This window comes from Protopterus annectens, chromosome 7.part0 (genome assembly GCF_019279795.1).
Source record: "Protopterus annectens isolate FY-2018-M chromosome 7.part0, PAN1.0, whole genome shotgun sequence".
Taxonomy (NCBI): Eukaryota; Metazoa; Chordata; order Ceratodontiformes; family Protopteridae; genus Protopterus; species Protopterus annectens.
This window is the reverse complement of record NC_056739.1, coordinates 70,712,604-70,725,645: the sequence shown is the minus strand read 5'-3', so window position 1 is coordinate 70,725,645 and position 13,042 is coordinate 70,712,604. Positions and strand designations below refer to the sequence as shown.

General features: G+C 41.2%; 1 protein-coding gene across 1 annotated transcript in view; it reads left to right on the top strand.

Annotated features, from left to right (window-relative positions):
- Positions 1-13,042, top strand: part of ITPR3 (inositol 1,4,5-trisphosphate receptor type 3) — a 2,403,054-nt gene that overhangs the window by 1,900,412 nt on the left and 489,600 nt on the right. Inside the window, exon 44 of the mRNA XM_044076491.1 lies at positions 3,297-3,392. Within this exon, the coding sequence (XP_043932426.1) occupies positions 3,297-3,392 (96 nt within the window). The remainder of the gene's footprint in view (positions 1-3,296; positions 3,393-13,042) is intronic.

Here is a 13,042-nt window from a genome sequence, read left to right as displayed (position 1 = left end):
AATTGTTAAAATGTATTCTGCATAAAAATAATAAAGTTAATGTTATGTTTTTCTTTTCTGTTATTCTATATGTACATATGTCACTTTAAAAATATCATGTTTAATAAAGATATTTAGAAAAAAGGAGACATCAGAGAGGACCTTTAATTAACATTGGTTCTAAGTTGTAATTTGACAAGAGTTGCCATGTGATAGTAGGTTTTCTAATAAATATGGCTATATACCCTCTGCTCTCAGTGTCTTGAATGCATGATAGGCCTGTGTGACTTTAGGAACTCAGGTCTGCAGTCTTGGAGATTCCCCTTAGAGGTTTTTGAAGATACAAGTGTGGGTCTAGGTCTTAGTGAGGCCCTTACATGGCTGAGGTTTTATAGGTGAGTACCTGGGAGGCTTAAACAAAGGATTTTTAACTACTTCTGCAAAAGATAAATGTACTGGTATACTGCTATTTACTGATAGTGTTTGATGTAGAGATGTCTTCGGTCTGAGAAGGAAACTGCATTTCTCAAAGATAGGGTTAAAAATATCTAGGAGTAAGGGCATATCAGTAAACATGAGACATTTCCAACATTGTCTTAATATGCCTAATACTAGCAAGCTAGTCAGGTAAGAGCAGTTTATGACTCTATAATGGTAGGGATTAATTTATTTGTGTTATGCTGATGTGATACAAGAAGTTTAATTTAAGGTGCTGTGTTGAGGACTGGCATTAATATAAGCTGCAGTTTTAGAGAATGAGGTGGTGTGGGAGCAGGGTTAACTGCACTGTTGTAGGGAGGTTGAGAAAGACAAGGAAAAGCAATAGAGACCAGCGTGAGGTTATGGTACTAATGCAACTAGCTGATGGTGTAGTTAGGAAAAGTTTATATACTAGCTGTAGTTGGGTTTAACAGACAAGAAGTGGTTAGTACCAATAACAGTCCAACAGAAATTACTGACCTGAAAATCATTAAAAATGGTACCATGAATGGCACAGATAGATAGTTAAGACAAAAAGTAAGAAATAACAGTGTATGAGCAGAAAAACAGTCTAAAAGCCTAATCATCAGAACACCATCAGCAATAGTAGAATAAAACAAGAGAAGATTACCTTGTTGCTGACATTTGTAAGAGGTGACAGAAATATGTGATGCATAAAATATCACCTGTTTGGGTGGACTTGAATAGTCAGTTGGCAGTTTCACTCTGCAAGTTGCTTCAGGACACAGCAAAGCTCCAGTTGGTACATAAACAAGTCAAGGATATTCCAAGATCTGATATTGAATTGCAGCTGTTATATGGATGTATCAAGTGCAGTTTAGAGCAGTGCTCAAATGTATAATCCTGTCTGTGCTGTTTAGAGTAATGTAAGAAGCTTGCACTGGGCATTGAACATCTCACAAAGGAAGAGCGGGACGTTCATGGTATCAGGCAGTGGAACTTTAGCTAATCTATAGCTAATCAGGCAAAGAGAAGAATATTGCCTAGACAAAGGTAGGGGTAGTTGGCTGTATGTTGAACTCACTTGAGGATTGCCATATAATGTGCAGCTCAGCCAAAAGATAGGTCTAAGCTGTGCAGCTGTCCAAATTTAAAAAAACAGGTGGCCACAGACTAAACAGGAGCCAGGCAGTCAGAGAAGGTTCAAATGTCTAAAGATTAGTTCATAGGTGTGTACTAGACTAAAGACTGCAAGGGCCTTTTTAAGCCTAGCCATGCATCCCAAATATCTGACAAGTTCTGGTACCCTTGATAAGTGTAAGTAGGGGCTTGGGAGGTGAAACATTTACAAGCAGGGTCCCGGGAGATGAACTATTTACAGGCTGCCTGTGTCCAGTAGAGACATAGGTGCCAAATCAGGGATGAATTTCCTGTTTCCCATCCAGTTGTCCAAGTTACACCTAAACTGGGTTAGGGAAGAACTCTGCTTCACATGGATGGGGAGCCTGTTCCAGAGAAAGAGTAGTCACTGGGATACATACCTGTCTGTCCAGCAGGTCCTAGTTATATCGCAGGCATGGTTTAAGTCTTTAGAAAGGGCAATTCTGGTGCTATTTGTTTTGTGGATATACAGGAGGTCCATCAGAGTGGTGTCTGACAATGTCTTGTATGCCAGGCAAAGATCTCCCCTCAACAGTCTGTAGGATACAGAATAGAGGGATAGGGCCATGAGGTAGTCTGCATGGGACATGTTACTTACACCCTGTATACTTTTAGCCAGGAACCTCAATGGATATTCCAATTGTTGGATGCGCCTGGTTAGGTACATACCAAATGGAGCATTGTACTCGATGATAGGTCTGATGAATGCTGAACAGAGTGAAACAATGACTTCTTTGGACCTAGATGTCATACCTTTGTTTATAAGGTGCACAGCATGGAATGATTTCCTCACTACTCTAGACATGTGATGGTCAAAGGCTAGACTACTGTCTATGTGTGTCCCTAAATCTCTGACTACTGCATCAGCTCTTAGGGGTGTGTGGTCAATATGCTAGTTACCAGGGGGTGCATGACTTGCCAAAGCATACTATTATGTATTTAGTGCAGAGGATTAATATTCTGAGCTATTAATGAACTGCTTCCTGTAGTCCTGGGTACAGGGTTTGATTCCCTTCACCTTCACTTATCTGCTGTGTGACTCTGAGCGAGTCAGTTAATAATGTTGCTCCTCAGTCACCCTGAAAGGGGATATTTGAGTATCCACCCCCACCCCTCCCATTTGACAGTCAGAAAAAGGGAAAGTCAACACTTCAAGGAAGTCCAAGCAGAAGACTTGCACAGGAATCTTCACAGAAGGACAGTGCCGACCCAGATGGAAAAAAGACTTTTAGAACAGCTGCTTTCTCTTCTTCTTTTCTTCATCTTCTGTCTTGTGAGAATGTACAGTGTTGCACAATCTGCAGCTCAACAAAAAAAGAGCTGTACTCTAAACAGCTATCCTCTGCTGTTATTAAATATTATATTACCACTGTATAGTCTTTCCTTAAAGGCACTGAATCTGGCCATTTTCTGAAGAATGTTAAAAAGTTTTGGGGAGCCTTCAAATGGAGCAACAGCTTCAGGAAACAGTTTACTGACTGGAAACAAGCATAATTATTTTTTAGAAATGTTGACGTCACTTGAGTACTTGAATGTCTATTACATTTACGCTGCATTCCCCTTTCACAAGTTGTTTGTTTAATCTACAACAGCAGAACATGTTTTTTTTCCATAGTTACTTGTATTGCTGTCCAGAAATATCAGTAAAAATAGCAACTCTACTATAGTTAATGAGTATTTGTACTGAATATAATTGCCCTGATTTTTTTCCCCAGGACAGTGCTTCAAAGTTGCTGTTGGCCCTCATGGAGAGCAGACATGACACTGAAAATGCAGAAAGGATGCTGTTTAACATTCGTCCCCAGGAACTGGTAATGGTGTAATATTTGTGCTTGTTTCACAGATAAAGAAATCACACACATCTTAAAAGTGCAGCATGACCAAACTTTGATGATTTTAATGTTTTTAATGCTTCTTTTTCCATTGTAGCAAATATTAATCTGCCATCATCATGTTCTTTTTATCATTGTAGCAGATATGCCACTATACTATCTGTTTACATCATCGTGGGAATTTAGCCTTTGCATTTAGTTAATCTGATACAACTGTCTTCACAGCAGGGCCATGAGTATAAGGATCTAAGATTTACAGAAGACTGCATGGTTTGGCCAACCGTCATACATCATATTCTCAGCCTTATTACTGATGCTTGTGCTGACAGTGGCAACCGAATGGGAAAAAGATGTCTGCCCTCCTAAAGCATGTGAGATAGCCCTAGTCCTGATCACTCCACAGTACTGTGATCTGTTCCAGGGCATGCAGGTTATTGCAGTGACTTTTAACAGTACCGCTTTGCTAAATGGCTACTTTTTCACTAGCACCGGGACTTTATAAAGAGACAGTAATGCCCCTGCACTGTTACTTGTGTGTTACACATTGAAGATTTCCTTCACAGACTAAACATGACCCCCTTAGCAAGCAATGTCAACTCAGATGATTGCTGTTGCACATGTTCAGTACCACAAGCCATGTGTAAAAATGGGACATTTCTACATAATGTACATACAGTTCCTAATCCCTAGTGTGTCTTGTATGCAGGGTAAAGGAGCATCTTTAAAAGCTGTCACAGTACTGTCCCAAGCCACCTCATTTTCGTGTGTCCCAAATAAATGAGCATGGCTTCAGATCCTCTACATTTCATTTGTGCGGATAATGGATACTGCACTATGTCTTCTAGGGACTTTGCTGGTGCAGGGTAAGTGGACACAGTTTCTGGCCCACCTGTATGTTAAATATACGGAGTAAAGGATTACTGCACTATGTTAGGGATGTAATATACCAGACTCTCTGTTCTGTATACAGAATAAAGGAGTATCATGATAGGGCCCCTTGGTTGGCTTGGGTACATGATAAAAGAGTATTATATGGTTCTCCAGGATACACTTAGTACAGGGTAAATGGCCACGGAAGAAATATTTCTGGTTGTCTTGTGTACAGGATAAAGGAATACAGGCAAATATGAATTCAAGCTGTCTTTTCCTCAGAATAAAGATAAAGTTACATACTGTGGGTGCCTCATGTGAATGGTAAGGAATACAACAGCAGTCCTAAGAGCAAGCTCAGATTGAGGTCTGCAATACCAATTTTTAAGTACCTCAAGTGCAGGGTAACTGAGCACTGTACCAACTTATGAGTGTCTCGTGTGCAGAGCATTAGAGCAAAGTACCAGTTTCTGGATCCCTCATATACAGAGTAAAGGAATACAGAATTGGCCTCTGGGTGCTCTGTGCTTGCTAAGGGAGAATCGTAACTATCACCAACCATGTGTCTCATCTGCAAGGTAAGGGAGTACACTACCACCCTGGGTTGTTTTGGTGCCAGGGGTAATGCCAGGCTAAAGAGAACATTTAACAGTGTAACATATTGCAGCGGTGCGGTGGTGCAGCAGTTAATATTGTCACCTCACAGCAAGAGGTTCTCTCGTTCAATTCTCGGCTGGGTTGCCTTCTGTGCAGAGTCTGCATGTCCTCCCTGCAGTCACATAGGTTTCTTCCAGGTGCTCCAGTTTCCTCCCATATTCCAAAGACATGCATCTGGAGTATTTCTCCCTGGGCCTCCTCTGAAAATGGGCTCTGTCCCAGTCGAACCTTCCCGGTAAACAAATGTTGAATAAATACATATTTATTTTTCTGTCTCTCATCTTTCTTGCTCACTTGCAATCAGAGTGTTCTTTTCATCACTTAGGAATCTATGATGTTTCTCTTTTTTGAAAATAAAAGAACAGGGAATATCTTTTGAAGTGTGTTGGATCACTAGGCTTGCTGTCTGCTGTTAGGAATACAACAATAAAATGTGAAAGAACAGTAACTGTCTTTCATCATAGGTTCATAGGTTCATACTAGGCTATCTGCCCTAGGGCATTTATAAGCCTAGCCAGAGTGTGTGTGACTTTCACCACCCCTTAGGATGAGAATACTATAACCATTAGTTTGCTGTGCCTCTGTCCAGCAGTGACACAGAGATGATTCCCGGGGTAAACCTACGATCTCCCATCCACTCATCAAGATTTCTCTTGAACAGAGTCAGTGAGGGGCTCTGCCTCACATGGACTGGGATTCTGTTCCATAGTGTAGGGAGTCTCTGGGTGATGAATCTGTCCCTCCAGCACGTCCTATTTATATCTGTGTTGAGGTTTAAGTCTCTTGTGGCTCTGGTGGATTTGGATTTTTGAGGTGGAGCATGTCCATTAATTCGGGTTGGACATGGCCTTGTATGTCAGGCACAGATCACCTCTGAGCAGACGGTATGCACTGAATAGAGCTGGAGTTTCTTCAGTCGGGCATTATGACATATGTTTGAGCCCTTTATCCTTTTGGTGAGGAACTTTTGGGGTCTTTCCAACTGCTGCAGGTGTTGGGTAAGGTACATTCGAATGGGGTGTTGTACTCAATCATTGGTCTGATAAGTGAAGAGTACAGGGCACAATGACCTCTCCTGATCTGGATGTGAATCCTTCATGATCAGGTGGGCAATGTAGAAGGTCTTCCTAACCACTTTGGCAATGTGAGTGTCAAAAGAGAGGTTACTGTCAACTTGGGTCCCCAGGTCCCTGATAACTTCTTCCGTGTTTAATGGATTACCACCTATGTGGTAATTAGGGGTTACCTTGTTTTTCCCAAAGGGTATGACTATACATTTTTTGGCATTTAGCTTAAGGCCATGGCTCTGGCACCAGTTATCCATTTCTATGAGACTTTCTTTTAAGATGTAATTGCGGTAGTCGCAAATGAATGCAGTGGCTTGCATATTAGTAACCCACACCTGGTGTATTATATCACACATCCAAGTCTACTTCCCTACCTTGAATACAACCAGGAGGGGCTTAGTGATATGCAAACAGACTTGGATGTGTATTGGCAGGGAAGCCCATATCACTCCTGTATCAGCCCTATTCAGAAACGACAGTAATAGATCACCCCATTCACAAAGGTGGCCAAGACTATTCCATTTCCATTCAGAGACCCAATGCCAGCCTATCCCCCTTCTCTAAAATACTAGAAAATGCTTCCACAGGCAACTCCTATACCATCTAATTACTAACAATCTCATCTCCCCACACAGTATGGCTTTTGACTAGGACATAATACAGCCACAGGCCCCTCCTCACTCCTTAATACAACCTGCATTCAAGTAGATCAACACCCACTAACTACATCCATATTTCTGGACCTTTCCAAAGCATTTGATACAATCTCCCACAAATTTCTGCTCAGAAATTTCGTCACCTTTAGACTCAGCCCCTCAGTTATATCATGGTTTACCATCTATCTTTCTGGCAGTACTTACTCTGTACTCTTGAAATCTGGAAAGACACCTACTCATCTTTCTTACCCATTATCCTTGGAGTCCCTCAAGACTGAAATCATAAGCTCCCTTCTTTTTTCACATTTTCGTAAATGAAAAAAAAAAATAAAGCAGTTGACTGGAAAAATTATACAATACGCTGATGATTCTACACTTATAACTCATGTCCATTCCACTGAAAAACTTCAAGAAAAAATAACTCAGACATTTTTCTCTCAATTAGAAGACAGGCTATAATCTGCAAATATAATATTAGATGCCAAAAAAAAAGAGTGACATTCACAAATTAGAAACGATCTAATACTACAACGACCCTAACCATTGTATTTTGTAATAGATTCACTGTCACTGTCATCAACTAATTCAAACTCATAGGAGTTATCATTGACAATTTACTTTTGATTGACATCCTCTATGCTGTCACAAAAACAACCAAAAGCTTGGCATGCTATAGTGTAAAACAATTTCTAACTTGTCAAGCCCAACTCCAAACTGCTCAAGTCATTCGCCTGTCTACTCTGCTGTATGCAGCCACAATTTTAACCAGTCTTAGCATAGCCTCCATATGCAAATTCTCAACTATCTGTAATGCAATTCCTAAATTTGCCACTAATCTCCCTCACAGAACTCATCACTGTACCCCCCATCAATTACAATGTGTAGAACTTAAAATCATTAATTATGCACAACTAAAACAGCATTTACTATTCTGTTTTTTAAACACCTTTATTGAATTATCACTTGTGACATAGACACGTTTACATTTATATAAAAGTAATCAAACTGTACTAACAAGTCAAAATTAACAAACATTCTGCTTTAAATATATTGAAGAAAGAAACTGCAAGGAACCACCATGAAAAGTAAAAAAGGTTTAATGTTGAACGAGCGCTTTCACGCACACACAGGTGCGCTTCATCAGGTTACAAAATAAATAAATATATTATTATTAAATATATTGCTATATATCATATAACCTAACCAACATTACATCAATTATCCAATTCCTGTCCCTTTTTTTAACAAGAAACATCTTTATGAAACTATCACTTGTGATGTAAGCAGTCATACATCTGTAGAAATGAAAACAAACCACACCGATACAATCCTAGTTGCAAGCATTTTACATCACAAACCATGCTGACACACACCCAGTTGCAAACATTATACATCACTTATAATCTACCCAATCAATTTATACTTAGCATGTGTTGCAAAGTCAATGAAATTTCTCCCACCCCAGTTCACAAACTGCACACAATTCCAACACTTTCTAAAGGTGTACCTTATGTCTACATGGCAGTGCCACTGTAAATGCTTCCCCATTTACCCCAACCTTTCTCACATCAACTTTCAACCAAAACAAATTCTCACCAAAGCATGACTGCTTTTCTTCTCTCCCTTTCCTTCATTCTTCCTAAAATCCTTTGATTTCCCCTACCTCCTGTCTTCCTCCTAATGCTCATTTCTACACTAACTTCACCATGTTCATCACCTCTCTAGAACTATACCTTCTCACCATACGATGCCTCCAACTAAAGCACCCATCATCCTTTACTCAGCCATGTTATCACTCACAACTGTCTCTCTCCTCAAGCACTAACTCCTTACTCTAGTACTCCACTTCATATCCTTTTATACACTTCTGTGACTCTTTCTCAGAAATCTGCAATCCTTTTGGATCTTTTTATGTTGTTTGTAATTCTTATAGGTTCATAGGTTCATAGGTTCATACTAGGCTATCTGCCCGAGGGCATTTACAAGCCTAGCCCATAGTTTTGTGGCTTACGCCACCCCTTTAGTATGGGGAACTATACCCATTATTTTGCTGTGCCTCTGTTGAGCAGTGACACTGAGGTAATCCCTGGGGTATATCTGCGATCTCCCATCCATTGGTCAAGATTTCTCTTGAACAAGGCCACCGAGGTGCTCTGCCTCACATATACCGGGATTTTGTTCCAAAGCATAGGGAGTCTTTGGGTGATGAATCTATCCCTCCAGCACGTCCTATTAATAGCCGTGTCGAGGTTTAAGTCTCCCGCCCTTGTGGCTCTGACGGATCTAGATTTTTTGAGGTGAAGCATATTCATCAAATCTGGGTTTGACATGCCCTTGTATGTCAGGCAAAGGTCACCTCTGAGCAGGCGGTGGCGACTGAATAGAGCTGGAGTTCTTTCAGTCGGGCAGCATAGGACAGATTTTTGAGACCCTTTATCCTTTTGGTGAGGAACTTTTGTGGCCTCTCCAGCTGCTGCAAGTGTCGGGTCAGATACATTCCGAATGGGGCATTGTACTCAATCATTGGTCTGATGAGTGATGAGTATAGGGAGACTATGACCTCCCTTGATCTAGATGTGAATCCCTTCATGATAAGGTGGGCAATGTAGAAGGTCTTCCTAACTACTTTAGCTACATGGGTGTCGAATGACAGGCTACTGTCAACCTGGGTCCCCAGGTCCCTGATAACTTCTTCTGTGCTCAGTGGATTGCCACCTATATGGTAGCTAGGGGTAACCTTGTTTTTCCCGAAGGGTATGACTATGCATTTTTGGCATTTAACTTTAGGCCATGGCTCTGGCACCAGTTATCCGTTTCTGTGAGACCCTTCTGAAGGATATCTGTGTCAGATGTGTTTTCGACTATGGCGCCCAGTTTGCAGTCATCTGCAAACTTTGTCAGCCATAACCCTCCTGTGTTTGCTTGTACCGGAAAAGTAGATGCCAAACAAGAGTGGGCCCAGGACTGAGCCCTGTGGGACACCACTTGTGACAGGCTTTGAGTCTGACATGGCGCCAGCAACTCTGACCCTGTGGGTTCTGTCACTCAGCCAGTTTGCAACCCATCTTGTGATGTATGGGTTAACATTTAAGCTGATGAGTTTTTCAATGATACCCGGAGTGGGGTATTGTATCGAAGGCCTTCGCCAGATCGAGGTAGGCTGTATGGACTGCCTTTCCCTCATCAATGGCTTTGGTGACTGTTTTGAAGAAGTCAACCAAGTTTAAAAGGCATGATCTGCCTTTGACAAAGCCAAACTGGGTTGGATCCAAAGTCTGCAAATTCCCTATGTCTTTATTTATGAGGTCCATTATGAGCCTCTCCATGGTTTTTGCAGATAAGGCTTGTCAAGCTAATGGGCCGGTAATTTCCAGGGTCGGTGGAGGCACCGCCTTTGTGAAGTGGGACCACAGTTGCAGTGTGCCACTCCCTGGGTACGTATCCAGAGGTGAGACTATGATTAAACAGCTGTCCTAGCTGTGGGTTTAATTCCTCGTTGAGTTCATGGAGCACACAGCCGGGGAAACCATCAGGTCCCATGGATGCTGTGTTTTTTGCTTTGGAGAGAGCAGTTCTCACTTGGGCGTTAGAGATGTTTGGGGGCTGCAATCGTTTGGTATAGATATCTCTCCTTTTGGGGAGAAGTTTGCACTGAACCTGTCAGGCAGTATGTTGGCAATGTCTGTTGGATCAGTAATCTTAAATTTTTCGGTGCTCTGTGCTTGCTAAGGGAGAATGTAACTATCACCACCATGTGTTCATCTGGGTGGTACACTACCACCTGGTTGTTTTGGTGCCGGGGTAATGCAGGCTAAAGAACATTTAACATGTAACTATTGCAGCGTCGGGGGTGCAGCAGTTAATATTGTCACCTCACGCAAGAGGTTCTCGTTCAATTCTGGCTGGGTTGCCTTCTGTGCAGAGTCTGCATGTCCTCCTGCAGAATAGGTTTCTTCCAGGTTCTTTCTATGATAAAGAGCTCATCGGAAGAAATATTTCTGTGGTTGTCTTGTGTACAGGATAAAGGAATACAGGCAAAATATGAATTCAAGCTGTCTTTTCCTCAGAATAAGAGATAAAGTTACATACTGTAGATTGCCTCATGTGAATGGTAAGAGGGGAATACAACAGCAGTCCTAAAGAGCAAGCTCAGATTGAGGTCTGCACATACCAATTTTTAAAGTACCTCAAGTGCAGGGCAGGTAACTGAGCACTGTACCAACTTATGAGTGTCTCGTAGTGCAGAGTTATTAGAGCAAAGTACCAGTTTCTGGATCCCTCATATACAGAGTAAAAGGAATACATGAATTGGCCTCTGGGTGCTCTGTGCTTGCTAAGGGAGAATCGTGTAACTATCACCAACCATGCGTGTCTCATCTGCAAGGTAAGGGGTACACTACCACCTCTGGGTTGTTTGGTGCCAGTGCTGGCAATGCCAGGCTAAAGAGAACATTTAACAGTGCTAACATATTGCAGCGGTCGCGGAGTGCAACCCAGTTAATATTGTCACCTCACAGCAAAGAGGTTCCTCTCGTTCAATTCTCGGCTGGGTTGCCTTCTGTGCAGAGTCTGCATGTCCTCCCTGCAGTCACATAGGGTTTTCTGTACCAGGTGCTCCAGTTTCCTCCCATATTCCAAAGACATGCATCTGGAGTATTTCTCCTGGCCCTCTGAAAATGGGCTCTGTCCAGCTCGAACCTTCCGGTAAACAAATGTTGTAAATAAATACATATTTATTTTTCTGTCTCTCATCTTTCTTGCTCACTTGCGAAATCAGGAGTGTTCTTTTCATCACTTAGGAATCTATGATGTTTTCTCTTTTTTGAAATAAAAAAGAACAGGGGAATATCTTTTTGAAGTGTGTTGGATCACTAGGCTTGCTGTCTGCTATTAGGAATACAACAATAGGAAATGTGAAAAGAGCAGTAACTGTCTTTCTTTAAGATGTAATTGCGGTGAGTCGCCAAATGAATGCAGTGGCTTGCATATTAGTAACCCACACCTGGTGTATTATATCACACATCCAAGTCTACTTCCCTATTAATACAACCCAGGAGGGCTTAGTGATATAAACAATGAACTTGGATGTGTATTGGCGGGGAAGCCCTCCATATCCTGTATCGAAAGCCCTATTCAGGAAAGCGACAGTAATAGATCACCCCATTCTACAAAGGTGGCCAAGAAGACTATTCCATTTCCCCATTCAGAGACCCAATGCCAGCCTATCCCCTTCTCTAAAATACTAGAAAATTGCTTCCACAGGCAAGCTCCTAGATACCATCTAACTACTAAACAATCTCATACTCCCCACACAGTGTATGGCTATTTTTGACCTTGGGACATAATACAGCCACAGGCCCTCCTCACTCCTTAATACAACCTGCATTCAAGTAGGATCAAGCACCCACACTAACTACATCCATATTTCTGGACCCTTTCCAAAGCATTTGATGTAATCTCCCACAAATTTCTGCTCAGAAATTTCGTCACCTTAGACTCAGCCCCTCAGTTTAGGTATCATGGTTTACTCATCTATCTTTCTGGCAGTACACTCTGTACTCTTGAAATCTGGAAGAGACTACCTACTCATCTTTCTTACACCGTATTATCCTTGGAGTCCCTGCTAACACTGAAATCATAAGCTCTCTTCTTTTTTCACATTTTAAGTAAATGAAAAAAAAAAATAAAGCAGTTGACTGGAAAAAGAATTATACAATCACAGCTTGATGATTCTACACTTATAACTCATGTCCATTCCATACTGAAAAACTTCAAGAAAAAAATACACCTCAGACATTTTTCTCTCAATTAGAAGACAGGCTATAATCTGCAAAATATAATATTAGATGCCAAAAAAAAAGAGTGACATCTTCACAAATTAGAAACCCATCTAATACTACAACTGACCCTAACCATTGTATTTGTGTAATAGATTCACTGTCACTGTCATCAACTAATTCAAACTCATAGGAGTTATCATTGACAATTTACTTTTTGATTGACATCCTCTATGCTGTCACAAAACAACCAAAAGCTTGGCATGCTATAGTGTAAAACAATTTCCTAACTTGTCAAGTTTTCCAACTCCAAACTGCTTCAAGTCATTCTCCTGTCTACTCTGCTGTATGCAGCCACAATTTTAACCAGATCTTAGCATAGCCTCCATATGCAAATTCTCAACTATCTGTAATGCAATTCCTAAATTTGCCACTAATCTCCCTCACAGAACTCATCACTGTACCCCCCATCAATTACAATGTGTAGAACTTAAAATCATTGATTATGCACAACTAAAACAGCATTTACTATTCTGTTTTTTAAAACACCTTTATTGAATTATCACTTGTGACATAGACATCGCCATACATTTATATAAAAG